At 27.6% G+C, this 21236-nt stretch overlaps 3 protein-coding genes across 3 annotated transcripts; all 3 read left to right on the top strand.

Moving 5' to 3' along the window:
- Positions 1-2978: 2978 nt before the first annotated feature.
- Positions 2979-4363, top strand: OCT59_010664 (uncharacterized protein; the record flags this gene model as incomplete). Its single annotated transcript, XM_025308769.2, has 3 exons — positions 2979-3309; positions 3381-3638; positions 3714-4363. The coding sequence occupies 3 exons, from the start codon at positions 2979-2981 to the stop codon at positions 4361-4363; spliced, it is 1239 nt and encodes a 412-aa protein (XP_025168035.2).
- Positions 4364-7176: 2813 nt separating this feature from the next.
- OCT59_010663 (uncharacterized protein) lies at positions 7177-9534 on the top strand (the record flags this gene model as incomplete). Its single annotated transcript, XM_025329504.2, has 5 exons — positions 7177-7762; positions 7839-8182; positions 8272-8843; positions 8932-9027; positions 9114-9534. The coding sequence occupies 5 exons, from the start codon at positions 7177-7179 to the stop codon at positions 9532-9534; spliced, it is 2019 nt and encodes a 672-aa protein (XP_025168037.2).
- A 5071-nt stretch (positions 9535-14605) lies between these two features.
- Positions 14606-16289, top strand: OCT59_010662 (uncharacterized protein; the record flags this gene model as incomplete). The annotated part of the gene is made up of 1 exon (XM_025328128.2): positions 14606-16289. One exon carries the CDS (start codon positions 14606-14608, stop codon positions 16151-16153), a length of 1548 nt encoding a protein of 515 aa, XP_025168039.1. The 3' UTR covers positions 16154-16289.
- Between the last annotated feature and the right edge of the window lie 4947 nt (positions 16290-21236).

The following is a 21236-nucleotide window of genomic DNA, read 5'->3' as shown; positions in this document are numbered from 1 at the left end:
TGAGGCTGAGAGGAAAGCGAACTTATTTAAGAAGTTTAGAAAAATACTTAATCCTTGAGCAGATCGAAATCAAGATATTATACTATGATGGAAGGTATATGTTTTAATAATAATTAGTATATTTTATTAGATTTTATTAATTCGATATACCGTAGTTAAAGTAGAGTATTCACAGTTTCACACCTAGCAGCAAAGGCAAGAGATTATCTTGTAATCATTGAATAATATTAAAATATTAAAATTGGTTAAATTTTTTTTTTTACCTGTAATTGCAAGTGTTCCAGTTGCTGGAGGAACCGGCCAAAAGAAGCAATCTAAAATCAAATACAAATCTCGCGTGTATGTGTTTGAAATCAGGCTGGGCATAAGGAGGATTTAATAAAAATTATAAATTTTAAATTTTGCAATAAAATTTTAAAATAAAACTGAGTTGTGCGACGTGAATATACTATTGTTTTTGCTGAACATCTGAAAATTTTATCTGGACCCGGGTTATCTAGGTTAAACTATATCAGGTCGGGTCAAAGGTCGGGTCATGTAAATATTGACCTGGGTATTTGTACAGATTGGTTTTTATACACGGGTCGAGTTCAAATACATCCTCAAACCTGACCCGACTCGACCCTTTCAGAACACTACCCTGAACAATAAATAAAAAATAAATGTAAATTTAATTATATCTAATTAAATAGAGACTGTTGCAATTAAGAAGAGGGATGACTAAAAGAGTATTAATATTTAATAGTTTTTATTGTGAAATAACACAGTTACAATTATTAGTGAATTATTTATTGTAATAGAATTTATTAAGAATATAATAAAATGTTAATTTTTTTATTTATTGTTTGAATCGTTTTTACCACTCATAAATAAGGTGAGATGACAAAATTCTCTAATAGAGAAGACCTAAATCATTGGACTTTCTTCAAGGAAAAGCTCAATATTCATTTTAATTAATTTATATATTTTATTCATTTTATGTGTAAGTTTTTATTTGTCTTCATTTATGCTATGGAATATACATAAGTATTTTAATTATATAAGCATTAAATATAGTAATATTATGAAATTATATGTTTAATATAGAAAACGGATTTTACAATAAAAATTGTTTTACAATGATCTATTTTTTTATTAATGCTAGAATTTTGTAAAACACTTACTACTTTATCTAGTCTTAGTGTTTATGTAATCCAAGATAAAATAATAAATAAATAAATAAATGATAATAATTTTTAAAAATATAAAAAAAACGTTGTTAAATGATCCATCTAAAAACAAATTGGTAAAATAAATAAGATTTTTTTGTTAAAGCAAACTAATTAATTAAGAACTTACCATCAGAAATTTCCATCTTGTTTTTAAACAAACATTATTGGAAACTTTCATATTACATTCTTTTTATATAAGCAAATTTTTTTGGAAACTTATACTTAATAACTTTATTACTTTATTCAAATATTAACCGTGGCAGAGTAGCTTGCCGAAAGCATGTTTAAAGCTGCGCAAGGTGCTATGATTTTACTAGCTACAGTTAGTCTTTGCCAAACTGTTGCACAAATAATACCTTTTAGACCTGCGACCTATATGAAAATCTTTGAAAAATATCATAAAATTGAAGTAAAATTTTATCGTTATATCGAATTTTTTAATATATCGGTATATCGAATATCGGCATATCGAGGTAGGTTCATAAATCCACTGTTTGGTATATATAGCCTCAAATCTTTCCACCATCTAATAGCCGTACCGCAAATAAGGTGATGTAATGTTTTTAATAAATCCAAATCCACGTTCTTTAGATTGTTCGGAGTACAATGCTCTTGATACATGTCGTCACGTGTTGGATATTAACTGCATAGTAACTAATTCATGGGTTCCTGCAAAATAGTTCTTTTATTCTTTTATTTTTTTGGTTTATTTTTAGACTGAATTTTTTTTTCAATTTTTATTTTGGTTTTTTTTTTAAACTGATTTTTTTTATTTCTTTTTCCCTGTAAAAAAAGTCGATCCGTTTTTTTATATTCCGTCTTTTTTCCGTAAACAACTCATATTTCCGGAATTAATAACCTTATATCACGGAATTTATCGAATTATTTACATTTTCCGTTGAATGGATCCGGGAAAGGATAAAATTTTTTATAGAGTTTCAGTTTGATTTTTCTATATCTGAAAATTTTTCTTTTAATTTTCTTTTCTATATTTAAACCAAATTTTTTTAATTTTTTTTCCTTTATAAGATCTATACTATTTTTTTTATATAATTTTTTCATTTAATTTTATATATTTTTCTATTAGTAAGTACATTATTAATATTATTCTTTTTTTTTTTTAGACTTAAATCCAAATTAGAGATCGGATTGATGTTGCGGTGCACCTTTTTTTTTCAATCCTCATTTTCAATAATAATATTTTTTCCATATCTAGTATTTTTTTTTGCTAATTTTTTTTTTCATTCTTTCCCCCTTTAGATTTGGATCAGTATTGACGAAAATTACATCTGCTAATATTTCGGGATTTTCGGGAATTTAACAATATTTTATTTTGTTCCACATTAAATGCAATTTCGGAAATGTATTTTTATTCGTAAATACCGAAACTCGGGATTTTATTTTGTCCCACATTAAAAATGAAAATATATATGGTCATTGATCTTCAATATTTTTAACCCTTTATAAACAAAATGATCTAACATGTTTAACATTTGCAGATGTGGGACAAATATTAACGTTGCTTTATACGGTCAAATAGTTGATAATCAAAAGTCTTGGAAATTTTTAATTACAATTCAAAAAGAAGAATTATTTACAAGGTATTTTATCAAATCTGTCGATATAAAGAAAAAGTGTGATGATTTACTATTAATTGAATTTCAATAAAGATGCGATCATAACTCCAAAAAATGTATAAAAGAACGTCTCTGACACTTTTACATTAAAACATTATACTAAAACATTTCCTCTGTAAAGCAATAAGCAATGCAGCAGCAAATTATTTCCTCAAGTTACAAAGTAACTCCTACCAAATACACGCATAACTCCTTTTCACATCTTTTACAACACACATTATCCTTCAAGTTAATTTCTTTAATCTCTTTAATCTTTATATCAGTATTAATCGAAGCTGCTCCAGTACCTAATACTCTTGGTTCCATTACATCTATCCCTAATTTAATAAGCTTTGCTAATTACGCTGCTGCTACTTATAGTAATCGTCCTCTTCAAAATTGGGACTGTGGAGAAGTCTGTCTGGCAACTAAGGGTACCCAATTGGTTAAAGAAATTACCAACCCTCGGCTTAATACAAGGGGTATTTTATATTATTACTGTGCCACACATCGTCAACTTTTTGCGTTTACTAACAAAATAATAAATATGTAGGTTACATAGCCAAGGATCCAGAAAAACAAGCAATCATCGTAGCATTTAGAGGAACGGTACCAGGAAGTATTAGAAATTATATTACTGACATTATCATTACTCGCGACTCTTGGGAATCTGCACCTGGTACCTTGGTACACCGTGGATTTCTTGATGCTTGGAAACAAATTCAACCTCAAGTTACCGATGATCTTGTAAAATTAATCCGAGAAAATCCCACTTTCCAGGTCGGATTTACGGGTCACAGTTTAGGTGGTGGTAAGTTCAATAAATTAAAAAATAATTACATAATTAATTATAACTTTCTAACAGTCTTTTTTTTTTTTACCATAGCACTTGCTACATTATCAGCATTAGATGCTATACATAAAGCGCCAGAATTAGCTAAAAATGAAAATTTGTTTCTTACTACATTTGGTCAACCAAGAGTGGGTGATAAAAAATTTGCTAAATTTGTTGATGAGAACATAAAAGCAATAAGAACTATAGTTCGTGGTGATCCAATTCCTCGTTTGCCTCCATCATGGCCAATTCCATTTATTGGGTCCTATAAACATTTTGGTGAAGAATTATATATAGTTAATCCTGATCAGAATCCAGCTGCCTTTATTGAATGTAGTGCTGAAGATCCTCAATGTTCTGAATCGGTACCTTTAGGTGAGTTAAGGCTAAAGTATCATGGAGGTCCCTATTATACTGTTAATATGGGAGATGCTAATAGAGAGCCCAATGAAGGTGACGAAAATTACGATTACTCAGCTGATCCTTATTTCAATTATGACCCAAATTACAATTATGGGGGAGCTATGGGAGTTAACGGTGTTGATGGTGCTAAGAGAGTTAACGCTACTAAGGAAGTTAACAGTACTAAGGAAGTTAACGGTACCAAGGGAGTTAACGGTACTAAGGAAGTTGACGGTACTAAGGAAGTTAAAGGTACTAAGGGAGTTAACGGAGTTGACAGAGCTAAAGGTTATAGATAGATTTAATTTTTTATTTTTAGATTTAAAGTAGATAATAATGTAATTTAATTAATTTAATTAATTAATTAATTTATTGACTTAAAAATAGATAATAATGTAATTTAATTGATTTTTTTTTTAATTAATTTGTTTTATCGCCGTTTTCGAATTACATTTGTCGATTATTGCCTTAATAAAAAAAAGAATCACTTGTACTACTACAAACTACAAAAAGAATCACCTTACCAACTGATCACCGTTCACGTGATCTATGTCGGACAACCTTTTTTTCCGACATACCTTTGGCGTACCGTACAATTCAAAAGCATGTTGTAAAAAACAACAAGTCACTTGTTGTAAAACAACATGCTACTTGTTATAAAACAACATGCCGCTTGTTATAGAGAATATAATAATGTAAATTTTATTTCCTAGGTGTTTAGAAATTATGTAATCAATTTAAATATTGTTCTTAATTAATAAACGCGTTTTTCTTTTAAAAAAAAAAGTGTGTAATCACGTCTTTTAATTGATTTTCATGGCGCATAAAATTTTTTGTGCTATTCAGTACGTCCGTGTCTAAATAAAACATTTGTAAATTACAATATATTAAAAAAAAACATATTATTATCTTACCTTTGTGAACCTGAGAGTTCACTAGTAGGTATAGTTTTTATTTGGACTTAAATATTATATCTTGGAGAAAATATCAACAGAAGTTCCAAAAAGGTTGCGAATCGTTTTAGTGAAAGTTTAAAATCACTCTACTGGAAAACATATTATTTTTTATAAAAAAGCATTTTATCATTTATTAATTTAATGTATTTGTATTCCATAGATATGTTTTCACATGTCTTTACAAAAATAATGTCAAAATAATACATAAATATTCAAACTAAAGTACTTTGTTCTTGGGCTTTTCATATTTTAAATTTTGTGCCATTGATAGTGTCACTACCGATTGTTCACTATTCGTCAGGTAGTAACAGAAATAAAATATCGGTAATTTACAAAATTCGGCAATAAATCGGTAAGAAATTTATATCAATTTGACAGGTAAGTATAGGATAAAATCCGATATAGAGATGTAAAATAAAATGAATATATCGGCTAACGATCAGTAAAGGATCAGCACAAATTAATAAATATTCGTGTTTTATTAATAAATCTGAAATTAATAAACTGTATATAATTAAACAATAACAAACGATAAATGATTGGAAATCAGAAATAAATTGTGTATCTTTATTAACAAGTATCAACAATCGACAAGAATCAACCATATTACTGCCTCACTCGGCGCTCTGTAATATTCGTTTTTCTTATACTAATAATCGTTAACAATTTCTAACTCTCCAAAAATCAATCATTCTATAGTTCAACTTGTCCTTTGGTCAAATAATCCACAGTAAAAATCGTCCTTTGTATATCTTGTCTGAAGTTCAAATTGTACTACTAAGCCTCCGATGATCATCATCCCAGCCACTTATTATCTAATCTTCCAATTTCCGTTGGTTTTTTTCCCAATAATATATATAATAAATAAACTATAAACTATAAAAATATATATGTATATATACTAATAAACTATAAATAAAATAAAATCTAGAGTATAAAAATAATTTTCGTAACAATAGTTTTATTATAAATCACGTGACTACACGCTCCCCTTAATTTATTTACTGATTGTGAAGCTTGTTAATCTATAATATATCATAATTTTTGTAAATTCTTAACTCTTAGTATTAATTGATATTAATTGTACAATCCTTTATATAGAATAAATATAAAATAATAAACAATTAAAATCAAACAATATTAATTTATGGAAATCACAAGTGTTGATTTTGAGCTCAGCAATCTTATGATTTCCCAATAAATTGGTCACACCTTTACGAAAATAGCAATAATCAGAAATATAAGAAATACGATCAATTTTGCATTGATTATCATAATTATGTAATACTGAAATCTGTTATCTTAAAAGCTCTCATAATGACAATTTTAGGTAAGAATGGAGTCACATTATGCAAATTTGATTTGGAACTTATCACTTTCAATAAATAAAACTTTTTTTACATCATTTTTATCTGAAAAATATGGAAATTATCTGACTGGCTACTATAATTCTTAAATTATTACTAAATTTATGAAAATTTTAACCAATATATTTACTCTTTTTTGAACATGTTTAATGACATCTTTTGAGTTAACACAAAGTGAACATATTTTTTAAATTATCATTCCATATATAATAAACTAGTTTATTGGTCAATATTTTGTGACCCATTTTAGATCTGTTCAGACTATCATCCACATTGAATATTAATCATAATAAAATCACATTTGTTATCAAGTTTTCATACCAAAATTCACATCTAAAACCATGTGACCTTTCATCCTATTTGCGCGATCAAATGACCTAGCATCGTTACGTTAGAATCTATTATTATCAATCATTATAAAAGATATAATTATTCTTTATCATCCACGCACTCATTCACACCAAGTGTTACAACATGCAGATTACATGTGGCATTTTAATCAATTACGTCAAATTAGATAATTTCTTTTTCTATATGATAAATTGATGATTCATAATAAATAATATTATGATTCCAGTTGACTAATTCGGTAAAATAACATTAACAAACATATGGGCGGATTTGGCTCACTTGATGATTTGGAATGTCGATCATCAAGTAAGCCAAATCCGCCCATATAATAATACATGATATTTATTTTTCTGATATAACTTTTTTTCAACTCTGAACCTTTACTTTCTGAACCTTTACTTTAAAAAAGTTACATTTCTGCTAATTTTCAAAAAAAAAATGACTAATCCACAAATCCTTGCTGAAAATTATAAGAAAATATTAACCATTTTAAATAATATTACCAAGAATGAAGACAACACTCCTCTTATAGATTATCCTGTTCTTATTGGCTCACGTGCTGTAAAATGGCATATTTCTTCTTTTCGTGAACCTAATGATTGGGATATGGTGGCAACTCCTTTACAAACAACTTTATTTATTAATAAAGTTAAAGAATCTGGTGCTACTTTTAAAAATATAAAATTAATTCATTATCCAGGAGGTGGACTAAAACTTGTTGGAGAGTATATTGATCAACTTACAGATAAAAAACTTATTAGCTTTGATATTGAACTTGTCTCTGAGAAAGTGGATCTCAGGAACATGAAATCAAATATGAATTTGAATAAAAAAGAAAGTGATGAAGATGAAAGTGATGAGGATGATAACATCTCTGAAGATAATTCTGAAATATCTCATTATTCTGAAGATTCTGTAGATAATATGGAAGATAATATGAAAGATGATGAAATTAATAAAATTGAATTTGAAAGGTTTAATGATGTTCACCCAAAAACGAGTGCTTTAATGATTTTAGAATTATGTCATAATATTGAAGATAAAATGATTTTTCCATTTTTGTCAAATTTGTATTGTTGCTCCATTGAAAATTCTTGAAGCTTTGAAGACATCTCACATTTATTGGCCAGAAGATTTTCATAAAAATATTTCAGATTTACATTTGTTGAGAATTTTATTAGGTTATAATAAAATTTCCGCAATTCAACCACTATGTAGTCCACAACGTGATGAGTCAATTGAACTTATGTTGAAAACTCGTATTAAAGAAACGGAGATTATACGAGGTATACCAGGTGCGCATATCAACTTAAATATGTCCAATGATGATTTCTTGGAAAATAAAGATGATCTTTTTGTACAAAAACGTGTTCCTCATGATGATTTACATGAACGTGTTAAATATGGTGATCATCCAATTCATCAAGGTTTAAAAGATGACCAGGTAATAACCTTATGGACAATAATGATTATGTATTTTAATTAAAATTTTCATTTAAATACTAATTGTTTAATTAAATAATTACAATATAGTCTAAAGCATGGATAAAAAAATCACTTTTTGAAAAACTTGACTATCAAACAAAAATTAATTGTGTAAAAGAAGAAGCAATGGCTATTGCACTTGAAAGATATCTCATTCCAATGATCTCCAAAGATCAAGAAAATTCTAATAAATTGGCACTTGCTAGGATCTGTACTACATTAACTAGAGGCTGGTTTCGTCAATTTGCAATTGATAATCATCCTAAATTTTCAAATCTTGATAAAGATTTATTGTCAATTGCTAATGATATAATTGAGAAATTTCCTATAAAACAAAAAAGGCCAGATATAATAGAACATGATCCAGAAATTCAAGCTATTTTTGAGTCTATTCGTCCATATACCAAAACAATTTCTTCCTTTAATAAAATTAGGGGTTATGATTCTTACACTGAAAGTGAAAGAACTGGAATTAAGATTACTTCTCCTGTAAATAGTGATGTATCGGTAACAGCTATTATTACAATTATGCATATGTTTAATAATGAAGTTTGCAATCCATATGCTAGATGGACAGCATCTGTTGTAATCTTACCTACTAATGACTTGGAAATCTTAAGGTAGAGTTTATAAATAGATTATAATTTTTTTTTATGCATTTTATTTATTTATGCTTACTTATTATTTAACAATTATTTAATTTTTAAGTGATAATAATGAAGATAAAGACAGGCGTGATGATGATGATGAAGACAGTAGTGATGATGAAGATAAAGACAGGCGTGATGATGAAGATGAAGACAGGTATGCGTTCTAATTTATCAAGAATAATTATATTATTTTTAAAATAAATTGGTCTAATCACAAATCACATTTCAATTTTGCTTCAGAGATTCGTTTGACATGGATTATGTGGATTTTTCATTTAAAGATCCATTGAAAATTCATCCTTATTATGCGAGTTACGAGAGAAAATTTTCAAAACTTACCTCTAAGCATACATTTGTACTTGGAATTGCTGCAAATAATGGTGGCGGTAGCTGGAGAGGACGAGATATTTGGGAACCAATACACATTAAAGTTAAATCAGCTGATTATGTTGCTAGTTTACTTGAGATCCCTGAACTTACTGGTGATTTATTATTTAAATATGTGTTAGATTGTTTGAAACCAACTTTAATAAATAATGGGGATACACCACTTAAGCATTGGATTAATAAATTGAAAGGTAAGGGAGCTATTCCAATTGAACCAAAACAACATCCTTGGTATTATGCTTGGAATTATAAATTGAATAGAAAATCTAAATAATCTAATTGTTAGATATGTACTGTATTATTAAGTAATTATCAAGTATAATTAATTTTCTTATAATATAGGGAGAACTAGATTGGTTATCAATGAAAATTATAATAAAGTAACCATATAAAAATTTTTTGAAATAACGAATAATAGATTAGTTTGTTATTAAATGATAATTTGTGATACATGTTTATGTAATAGTGTAATAGTTGTGATTAATATGACCAGACCAATATGTAAAGTTATATTTTAAATTATATTTTTTAAGTTCTTCATTTCTTAGTTTGATAAAAAATTATACTAAATTCCTCCTAAAATATTTACAAATCGGATATGAGTGAAATAAGTCAAAATTATGATATTGCTGAACGGCTATGTCTTTAAATGAACAGATTAACCATTTGAAATATCAAATTATAATATTATTTAACTGGTTATCGCATGTCGAGCCATTTAGCGATCATTACTGAGATCTAAGCCTCACCCTTATTTACATAGTTTTAACCAATATCTATTGTCAAAACTAGGGATGGCAACGGTCACGGTCATTAACCGGTTATGACCGGTCATGACCGTGACCGATATCGGTCGGTCAAAGACCTCTGACCGACCGTTTGACCGACCGTTTAACCGATCCTGAAAACGTTTGCGAAACGTAATTTAATAAAAAAAATGTTTCGCAAACGTTTTTTTAATTATTTTAATAGAAAACGTTGCGAAAACGTTTTTTATTAAGTATTTCAATTAAATTACGTTTCGCAAACGTTTTCAGGATCGGTTAACCAGTCGGTCAAACGGTCGGTTAACCGGTCGGTCAGACTGGTCGGTCAAACGGTCAGTCGGTCGGTCAAAGGTTCTTGACCGGTTATGACCGACCGATGACCGACCATGACCGACCGTTGCCATCCCTAGTCAAAACAGACGAGCGTATTATTTGCGATTTCCATGAAATAAATTTATATTTCTATAAAAATAATTTGTTGTGGAAATATTATAGTGATATGATAAGCACTATTTTGTGGTGCTGCAGATGTTGAAAAGGATCGGTAATTGAAACCCACTTGTACATTATCCATAAAATGAAATTCCATTACAACTAATCCTTTGGGAATGAGTTGTGGTACTCGTTGTCGTGAATTAGTGACATTATATAATATCCAACTCTAGTTTGTTGAGTAAAATTATTATCAAAATTAGGTTGATGACTATCAATTATTGAAATTGTTTGTTTATTACGTCCGTAAGAAGAATTTAAGTTTTGATCAGGATTCATTCTTACAGTATTTCTCTATTAAGAATATGGTTATTTTCAGGGTGGAAAGCAAGAATTTGTTTCAAGTCTTGTTCTGAGTCCAATTTTTGATGACTCTTTTCGTTCTAAATTATTTATGTCAATATCTATTCTGTATAATTTTTGTTTAAAATATTTGCGATCAAAGAATATGAAATGTTTTGCATGTGATATAGTAATTTGCTGTAGGACCATTGTAAAAAAATCCGTGAACATAAATATGGACATCCATATCGCAAGCTAACGTTGACAAAAAGTTGATGTCCGGACATCATAATGTATGATGTTTGGACATCATATTCATTATTTAACATTATGTCAAAGACATCAACCGAGACATCATGCAAATCATAATTACCTGAATTTTTATTTATGGTAAATTTTATTTTTATTTTTAATTTTTATTTTTAAATTCCATGTGAACAAGATTACAGAAAGATAGACAAGAACTAATTAAAAAAAAAGCCAAACGCTATCCTAAAACTATGCTATAATCAAACCGCCCGAAGACAGTGCCACCCTGGTGTGTATATATAAAAAGAACCGTGGAGGTCCAACCGAAGCTTTTCCTACCGCCTTACACTAGAGAAATTGGACTTAGGGAATAAAAAAATAAAAGGAACAAAAGTATAGTAATATAACCTCTACATATAAAACCCAGACGCAGAAAAAAAAACTATCATCTATGCTTAGTATAATATAAAAGGCTTCAAAAAGCCTGGTGGACCCCATCACGTGGAAGAATAGGAAAGCCGGGAAGAGGAAATTTGGTATTTTAGGAGCCACCGATGTCTGATGAGTGACTCTGTGATGGTTGTGTGGTTATCGTCCAAGTTGGATTGTCTCATAATCAGTTGTCGAAGCCAGTGTCGTACGGAATCGAGATCGTCAGTGAATGATTTTTTGTCACGTGAGTGTCTGCAGAAAGGTTCTGGAACATTATGTTCTTTGTATAAAAATTTTCCTAAATGGGAAATTTCGGTGATGTTAGCGTGTAAATATATTGGTTCGATTTCGAGCCATGGTGCATCAAAATATTCGTGGTATATTTCCATAAGGGGTAAGTTGTCTTGTTGTGCATGGGACCAAGCCGATCCTAAAGATTCGAGAGAGGCCAGGTCGAAGGTATGGGTGAAAGTTTGTAAAATCCACAAGTCGATTTTGTGCGGTTCAAGTTTGAATATAGAGCCCTTTTTAGGGAACCCATCAGGGTTTAAGTAGTAAAATTGTTCGCGGTGTATTATGACGAGCCGGTCATGGTTTTCACGTTCCTCTTCTGGAACCCAGAGGCGACAACCTAGAGCAGAAATAAGGCCGTGGCCAGCAGCCAGGCTTTTATCCCTGGCGAGAACGTCAGGGTCTGGACTTATTATATCCATCTTTCCTGAAGGTCGAGGTTAAGTTAGAGGTGTACTTACCAACAGAGGCCACCCCGTGGTCCTCTCTCCTCGAAAATATTTTTTATTTGATAGTAAGTTGCTGCGGAATTTTAATAAAAATGTTGGAAAGCGGAAAGAGTTTTTGTATCATTTCCTGAAAGTTTTTATTTATGGTAAATTTATTGATTTTCTGGATTAATTTAATACTTTTAATAATCACATGATATTTGTAATTAAAATGGATATAAAAATTTAAAAAATCGGTAAATTTACCATAAATAAAAATTTACCATATTTGGTAGCCGTGATCAACATAATGTCTCCAGATAATGTCTTCGACATCAATGTTGAATGATGTGCAAAACATCGTCCTACATACCCAACATGATGACTTGGGTTATCCAACATCATGATGTCTGTACATCATTATTCATAATTTCTTTACACCATTATTCATGATATCTAGACATCATGTCTGAATATCAACTTTCATATATTTGACATAATGTCCAGACATCAACCAGCATGATATTCAAGCATCATACAGTACATCATTATGCCCGGACACCAACTTTTGTCAAGGATGGATTTCCATACATTCAGGGAGACAGAATTATGTAAAATAAGGCAAGTTACATGAAAAAAATTATCACGAGTATAATGAAAGAATTTGCATCTATTTATTTTTTTATTCTTTGCATAGTAGGATGAATCATCGTTAACGTAGTTGAATTAAATATATTGTATATAAGTTTATTTTATTAAGTATTTACAGCAGAACGACCGTCGAGTACTACTTTTATAATAATTTAGGCGAATTAGACCATATGGACTATATATTATATTTTTTATTTCTTATCAAATTATCACAATTAATAACAGAATTCACAATTATTCATCCGTAAAACACACTTACATTGAAACCCGATAGCCGATTCTTAGCTCCTGTTGGCATGTAATGGAATATCAATTTTTTTTTAAAAAATGTACACGTGACGAATATCAATTATCAAATTCTTGTGATTATAGAATAATTAATTAATAAAAAGCGTTACTCCGAGGTGAAGTTCTATATTGTATCTCATATTTTTCATAGTATACTTGTAATTTTTGATCTTCAATGTAGTCCTCCTGACTAGCCATAAAATAAATAAATAAATAAATTAATTAATAAAAAGTAGACAAAAAATAATTATCAATTAATATTTTTTCATATCATATAAAATTCAACATTTGTATTTATTTTAAAATTTTCATATTATCATGCCATTTTAATTACTATACCAACGCTTTATTGATAAAACATTATAAAGTGTTAAAATTATTATTAATATTTTTTTTTTTCATGATGACAAGAATGTAAGCGGACAGGTTGAACATTCTATTCAGAATTTAATACATTGGTGCATTAAATTCCCAAATTTATGTGAACTAATAAGAATTTTCCCCTATAGTAACTCCCTATTTAAGAAATCCGACATGCACATCGCGCATATTTCGTCATCTATGTAATATTGTAATACCAATTTCAGATCATTTGACTAAATAGAATTCATATTATGTTCACCCCACATTTGATCAACTTTAAGTTCCCCTGAAACAATTATTTTCTTTTATATTGTTCCTTAACACACGTATAAGGTCTATTGAACTACATTTTTTATTACATAATTAAAATATCAAATACTATGCGTTATAGGGAGTACCGCTATTGGCTATTACTATTTGTTAAATATATATTAAAAATAACACTTCTCTAAAAATAGATAATGTTTGAAATGTGTACAGTTTATTGGAAGCACGATTTTTTCATATTTATTTATCATATATTGTTTGATTTATTCATATATTGGATTTAGAACTAAAAGATTCAGGTCGATTAAATCTATCATGAACTTTTCGTTCTTTATCACCTAACCTTCAGGATATAAAATGCTAGTTAAATCGAAATTCTCATGTTAAAAGAAATCAAGAAAGGTACGTAATTAATATCGTCATTGGTCAAAAAAAAATGCTCGGATTCTTTGTTTATGGTACTTATAGAATTCTTTGAATATTATGTAAATATTTTAAGACAAACTAAAAAACTTCTAACTTGATATATTTAGCTTGATCACGTGATTCAGCGTCTTGCTAATTTATTATTGGATTAATAAAGAGGCGTGTCATTTTTGAAATCATTATGATCTGCAAGAAGGCTTTCCAAGTACATAAATATTTACTAAATATTTATCGTATTGATTATTTAAGTAATAAAAAGGACAATCCTTTTACTAATCAATTTCAGAAACTCCCGAGTTTATTGATAAAATAAAGAAGCACGGTAAATCACATAATAAACTTTTAATTTTTTTCTTATTAAAAAAAAAACCGTTGATACTTGTCCATTATTTTTATTTTTCAATAAGAAATGAATAAACTTAATCATGATTGTCTCACATTAGTATTTGAAGTAATATATAATGATAAAAATTCTTTATACCCTTGTTTATTGGTAAATAGGCTCTGGTGTAAAATTGCAGTACCAATTTTATGGAGAAATCCATGGGAAGTTATAACAAAACCTTACGGAAATTTGGAAAAAATTAAAAAAGCGAGAATATTTTTTAATATTGTCCTCTTACATTTACCGGAAGAATCAAGATTGTTATTAAAAAGTCAGGATACTGATAAGACGAAACGAAGAAATCCTTTATTAAATTATATATTTAATTACGTATTTATTAAGAATCAAAAAATTGATATACTTAAAAAACCTCAGCAAAAACCTTTATTTAATTATATTAGTTTTTGTAAATATATTAAATATCAACTATTTGGTCAAAATTTTTATGAAAAGGTTTTTCGTCATTATGATAATCGATATATTAAATTATTGGAACAAGAAATATATAAACTTCTTATTAACAAATGTTATAATATTAAATGTTTAGATACGATGGGGGTTAAATATCCATTATATAAATTTCCTGGAGCAGAAATTTGCTTTGCGAAACTTTATGAATTATATTGTAGTAGTAAGGATGATTCTTCACTTTTTTATGGATTGGCTAAAATTTGCAGATTTATTGAAAGGTTTTATATTTATCTTACAACTTCAAATTCTGGACTTGCTAAATTAATTGAAACGCAACAAAAAGTGAAATATTTAACTATAAGAAATAAAATAAGTCATCAATTTATACGTGGAAATTATGGAGATATTGGTTCTGCAGTATTAAAGCATTCTCATAATATTATTTATTTGAGTTTACCTATAGAAAATTTTTCACCTTTTTATAATTTCTTTTTTCCAAAATTTATTAATTTAAAAAAATTTAAATTATATAATCAAATTTTTGATATTTTTGATATTGAATTATATAAGAATTTTTATAATTATCCTAAATTACAAGTTCTTCAAATTAATTTATTATATTCTGCTACTTTTTATGCTGTTAATAGAATTATTCAAGAATCTGAAAATGATCTTCAAATAATTTCTATGGATTTTAATGCCAATCTTTTTACTGATCAACTTCTTTGTAGAATATCTCAACATTGTTCAAATTTAAAATATCTTAGAATTGATTTAGATGATATGTACCTTCATAATTTTGAACAAGTTTTATTAAATTGTCAATCATTAGAAGGTATATTTATTTATCATTATAGAGATGGAAATTATTTACCTGAAATTGGTGATAATTTATTAAAAATTTTAATAAATTCTTCTCCACTTAGTTTATTTAAAATTGATATTGGTAGTTATAATATTTATAAGATTCATTCTTTAAGAAATTTTTTTGAGAATTGGGTGGGTCGAAAATCTATGTGGTTATCTTCAATTAATATTTATGATTATGATAAAATGAATAATGATTTTAATGAAATGATTGAATATTATAAACATATAGGAGTTATTAAAAAGTATAAAGATTTTTGTTTCATTAATGTTTATAATGAATTTAAATTTTAAATATTGAATAGTATTAGTATTTTATTATCAAATTCAAATTTTTTTATGTTGAATTTTAAATATCTAATATATTGTATAATTGTATAATACATAATTATTCATTTTTAATAAATTATTAATATAAATTATTTATAACTAAAATTTCCAATTTATATGCCATGACCTGGAATTATGAAATAGTTAGACTAATAATTTTTTGTAAAAAGTTCATAATTTATTCTATTTAGTCTGAACCACAAACAATTCTTTATCAAGCAAAATTCAAAAAATAACAATCTGCTTTATAGTTGATCTGGTTTCTGCAAGGCCTAATAAAAGATGATTTGTTATAGAGAGTGAAGCATAGAGAGCAAAAATTTAGTATTTCCTAACATTGTTGTACAATCTGCTATTTTATATCCTTCTCATATATTATATAATAACATTTTAACACTACAAATTTATTGGCAATAAGAGTTATGATTATGGTTTTTATTTTTGTTTTAGAAATATGAACTTTGTAGGCATTCAATTAACTCCTCTATTCCTGTACTGTAATATATAATTACGATAAAATACTCCTTAATTATAATAATAAAATCTAAACTGTTAAATAAAAAAATTCTTTCTATAACATTTTTTTTATTTTTACCTAATTATTCTTTCATATACAGTGAGGACAAAAAAAATGAGAATTAAAAAATTGATCGACAATGTTCAATTATTGTAATAAATCACATGAAATTTTTTTTATTTTAAAGCCAAAAAACCTTGACAATTTATTAAAAAAATTTAATATGGTATACGTTCACCATTATTTTCAATAATTATTTCACAACGTCATCTCACTGAATTTAAAAAATTAATTAGAACAGTTTCTGGAATATTTTGCCATTCTTCCACGGTTCCACCATAAAATTTTCCAGATCATCAAGATTATTTTGGCATCTGTTTCTCCACCTTATTTTTTATGATTGACCATAAGTTTTCAATTGGATTCAAATCAGGCTATTGTATAACTAGTCATAGTTTAAATACCATCAAAATAATTGAAAAGTTGTTTGATTTGGTTGCTTGGACATGAACTATCTTTTATAGATATGAATCTATATTAGTATTAAAAGTTAGATAAATTTTATTCCTCTTCAATTGAAACCAATTATCTTCTTAATATTTTCAAAATATACAAAATTTACTATGAATAAATCTAAAATTAGACTCATTATGTTCAGCATTTGTTGCTTTTCAGATTTTTTAAACTTATCCTGCACCTTCCAATGACATTGGATGGTGGTTATTCAGATTGTAGAAGCTTTTTGTTACTTCCATTATTTGATGATGATGTGTATATTTCTTTCAGAGTATTCTCCAAAGTTGGAATTGAAGATTCTCAATAAGCAAGCTCAGGTCAGTCTTGAACATTCATTTTTAATTTTTTGTCGGGCTTTCCAAAAAGTCTTTTTCACTTAATAATCCAGTGGTTTTGATCTCTTTATTTAGCTAATTGTGGTGCTAATTGTTGCCCAAGGTTTGCATTAAAGTTTGGTAAATTAAGCAATAAGGATACTTGTAAAATTGTTTGAAAAGCATTTGAGAGTACACCAAAGGCTTGTGCGATGTTATTACCTATTTATATATTCAATAAACCTTTATACTTAAATGGCCTATCATATATAAGGAAGAGCCATGTTAATTTTTACTTGAAATTGGAAGTACATGTTTTCTGAAAAATGTTATAATTCAAATGATGAAAATTATTGTTCATATATTCTCCTGTATTTAAACTTAAAGTGATCTAACTTCTATTAGTTAAAACAGTAGTGACAACCTTATTGTTATTAATAGAAGGAAGAGGGGGATGAATGATTTTTGATTTTTTTCCTTTTCCTTTAAATCCATGAACTTTAATCCCATTTAGCAAAAGTTGTTTTCATTTCACATAAAGCATCTCGAATTTATAAAGCTAAATCTTATGCATCATCATAAGAAAGTGAAAGTTAAAGTTAATATTAGCTTTGTTTCAAGGTTAGTGTGAGCTATTCTTGACATTAGAATTTTTCTGAATTATCAGATGCAACACCTGTTAATATTCTATTATGAAATATTTAAAATATTTCTTCTTTATTAACTGTTCCATTCTTACTTCAGTATCCCTACTTCTTGGTGAAGCTCTTTGTTTTAAAGGAACAATTTGTACGCCACTCTAGCCACCCTTTGTGAAAGTTTTTGAGCTCCTTTCCATCCTTTTTTTCTTTTATTGTTTTACAGATAAAAAATTGCCTATCATAGCATTTTTCAAGTTACTTTTAATTTTCTTACAAACTAGATTATTACAAGCTAGCCTAATACGTTCTTTTGGCGTAGCTTTTTGACTATTATATTTCTTGTAAACCATTTTGTTAGACAAAAAGATGAAAAATAACAAAATGAGAAAAACCCTGATTAGATTACAAGATTATTAATTATTTATAGGAAAGATTTATAACAATTTCCCAATAATTTACCAGCCTATCCCAATCCTATAATTCCCAGTTTTCTTTTAAATAGATGGCGGATCTCTTACCAGAATCAATGTTGCCTATGTCCTGCTCATTCATTGGTCACATTTGAGAGGCCAATACCTCAACTTTACATGAGCTTCAACTTGTGTCTCCTTTCAAAACTATCTATTTTCCATTTGAGCTCTTTTCCTACTTCTGTAAAATTTTCAAATAAAACTCCACCAACTTTTATAAAAAGTCTTTGAAATATTTAACTCTTGTTGAATATGTTTCTCATTAACATCTATTTCATCTGTATATAACATTTCTTTTCCATTATCTTTTATATAGATTAATCACATATATTAATACACAATCTTTTTTTTTATTTGTAATATTATAATAAAATTCATACATGTACTGCCTAAATCATCTCCCACAATATATCACAATTATGGTAGATGCAACTATGCTAATTAGGAGAACCTACTATATAAATTGATATAATTGATATACAATCCTTCACATGTATCACCATTCAGTTAGCTTCTTTAAATGTGTAAACTATTCAGTATATATATATTGTTTCAAAGTCAATTAATCCTAAAGATTTATCACAAAGTATAAATTAATAAATTCCAAATTTTATAAATAAATAAATTTTACTTAGGGTCCAAAAAGATTTGTGATTGTTATGGTAATCATTTTTGATAATGATTCATTATAATTTCATCATAATTTTGCTTAATTTCTTGAGTAATGTTATTGGATCCCAAGGTTTTGGTTTTGTTTACTAGCTTTTTTTTTCAGTAAATAAATTTTTAATTATTGCATTCCACTCACTATCCTAAATTAAATCCCTCATGTATAAAGTTAACCATGAATTTGATTTTCTCATAAAACTGACGATTCTATTGTTGCCAGTCATACTAAACCCTTGACAATTAAAAGTCTTTGGCTTCGAAATCTAAAGGCTGCTACATTTAGTATATTATTTTTTCAATTAACTAGAAATTTTATTGCTTAGTTTATGTGCTACCAACATTTTCATAAGCATTTAAAGTGGCTATCCCTTTTATATTAATTTTTTTTACAATAACAATTAATATTATACTTCAGGTTTTTTATCCTATTTTGTTATACAGGTATATGCATTTGTTTTAACCTAAAATGTGATTGGAAGTGTAAGATCCAATTTGATATAGGACAAATTTTTACAGAATTATCAGAATAAAATGGTGGTGCAGTAAATAGTGTAGTAGATGGTATTAAGTAAAACCCATAAGTAATCAAAATACTGGTTGATCTTTTTAATGAAATTAGAGAGCCTTTGCACAGGTTCACCAAGGATTCCATATACCATGAAGTCCTTCCTGCTCATTTCAAGAAAATCACTTCCGTTCACTTTTTGTTTGCAAAGTTTGTGTATGGTGTTATGACTGAGTTCCAGGTTTTTCTTATATACCACTCTTGTAGAAATGAAATAAGTTTGTTCATATTATATTTTTGGACAATTTTGGGATAGAATTGGGACATGATGGCTGTAGAAGTTGTAATACTTTTATTAAATATGGTTAACCAGCAGAAGAGAGAATAATGCAGTATTTATATTTTTGATCCATATAATTTCAACATTGCTATTTAATTCTCTTGATTATCAAAAACATCATGCTAATTGGAATTGCATAACCATCCTGCTTCAATAACTATTTTGTTAAGTGACTGCATACTATTTCATATTGAAAAGAGTAAAAATGAATATAATTTCTAATGTATAAATCAAATTGTATTAGGATATTACAGAAAATAATAATACAATAATATATTATAATGATATATAAAAATAAATATAATGTTATAATTCAAATATATAGTATAGTGGTTGTAAACATACTATTATGTTAGGTAATATACACCATAATTGTAAATTACAATACTATTGTATTTATTAAAGTTTGAAACGCATTTTTTTGTTCTTTAAATTCATTCTCTGAAATTTTTTTCTTTCTAGTTCATATGATGTAATTATCTAACATTGAAAAAAAAATGTGAATTGAAATTGGATAGATTCTAATAATATTTATATATTATTGAATGATTAAACTATATAATAGTTTCATAGCAGCAAGGATTCTTTCAATTATATTTTCATCACATATTTTGCTTTTCATGGTGAGATTAATTTTGTACATTTCTTCCAATTATGCATACTGAGTGTTCCATACAATTATTTCCACGACTAAAAAAATATTTATATTTATTACAGAATAAACAGTGACGGCTATAAACCAACTTCTTTCAACAGATCATTGTTGTTTTAGATGTGCTTCATGAAGTATATTTTTGTCAAAGGTAAAATGAAAGGAACAAACTCCCAATGTATGCAATTTATCGAATATTAGTCTTTTTTATTATATAAGTTTAACCTCATTAAATTTTTCAGTAATATAATTAGAAATTATCAATTCACAGTCCAGTGTTTTAGTGAGTGGCAGTAAACACATACCACTTGCATAAGGTTGGAAATTCAATTTGTAATTCATTGAAATCTGAGATTTGTAAAACTATAATTCCTATAAAGTACTTGACTCACTTAATTTACCTCTTCTATTGGTAAAGTCAAT

The sequence above is a fragment of the Rhizophagus irregularis genome, chromosome 19 (genome assembly GCF_026210795.1).
Source record: "Rhizophagus irregularis chromosome 19, complete sequence".
Classification (NCBI taxonomy): Eukaryota; Fungi; Glomeromycota; class Glomeromycetes; order Glomerales; family Glomeraceae; genus Rhizophagus; species Rhizophagus irregularis.
Note: the sequence above shows the minus strand (reverse complement) of the source record. Positions and strands in the feature narration are given on the sequence as shown.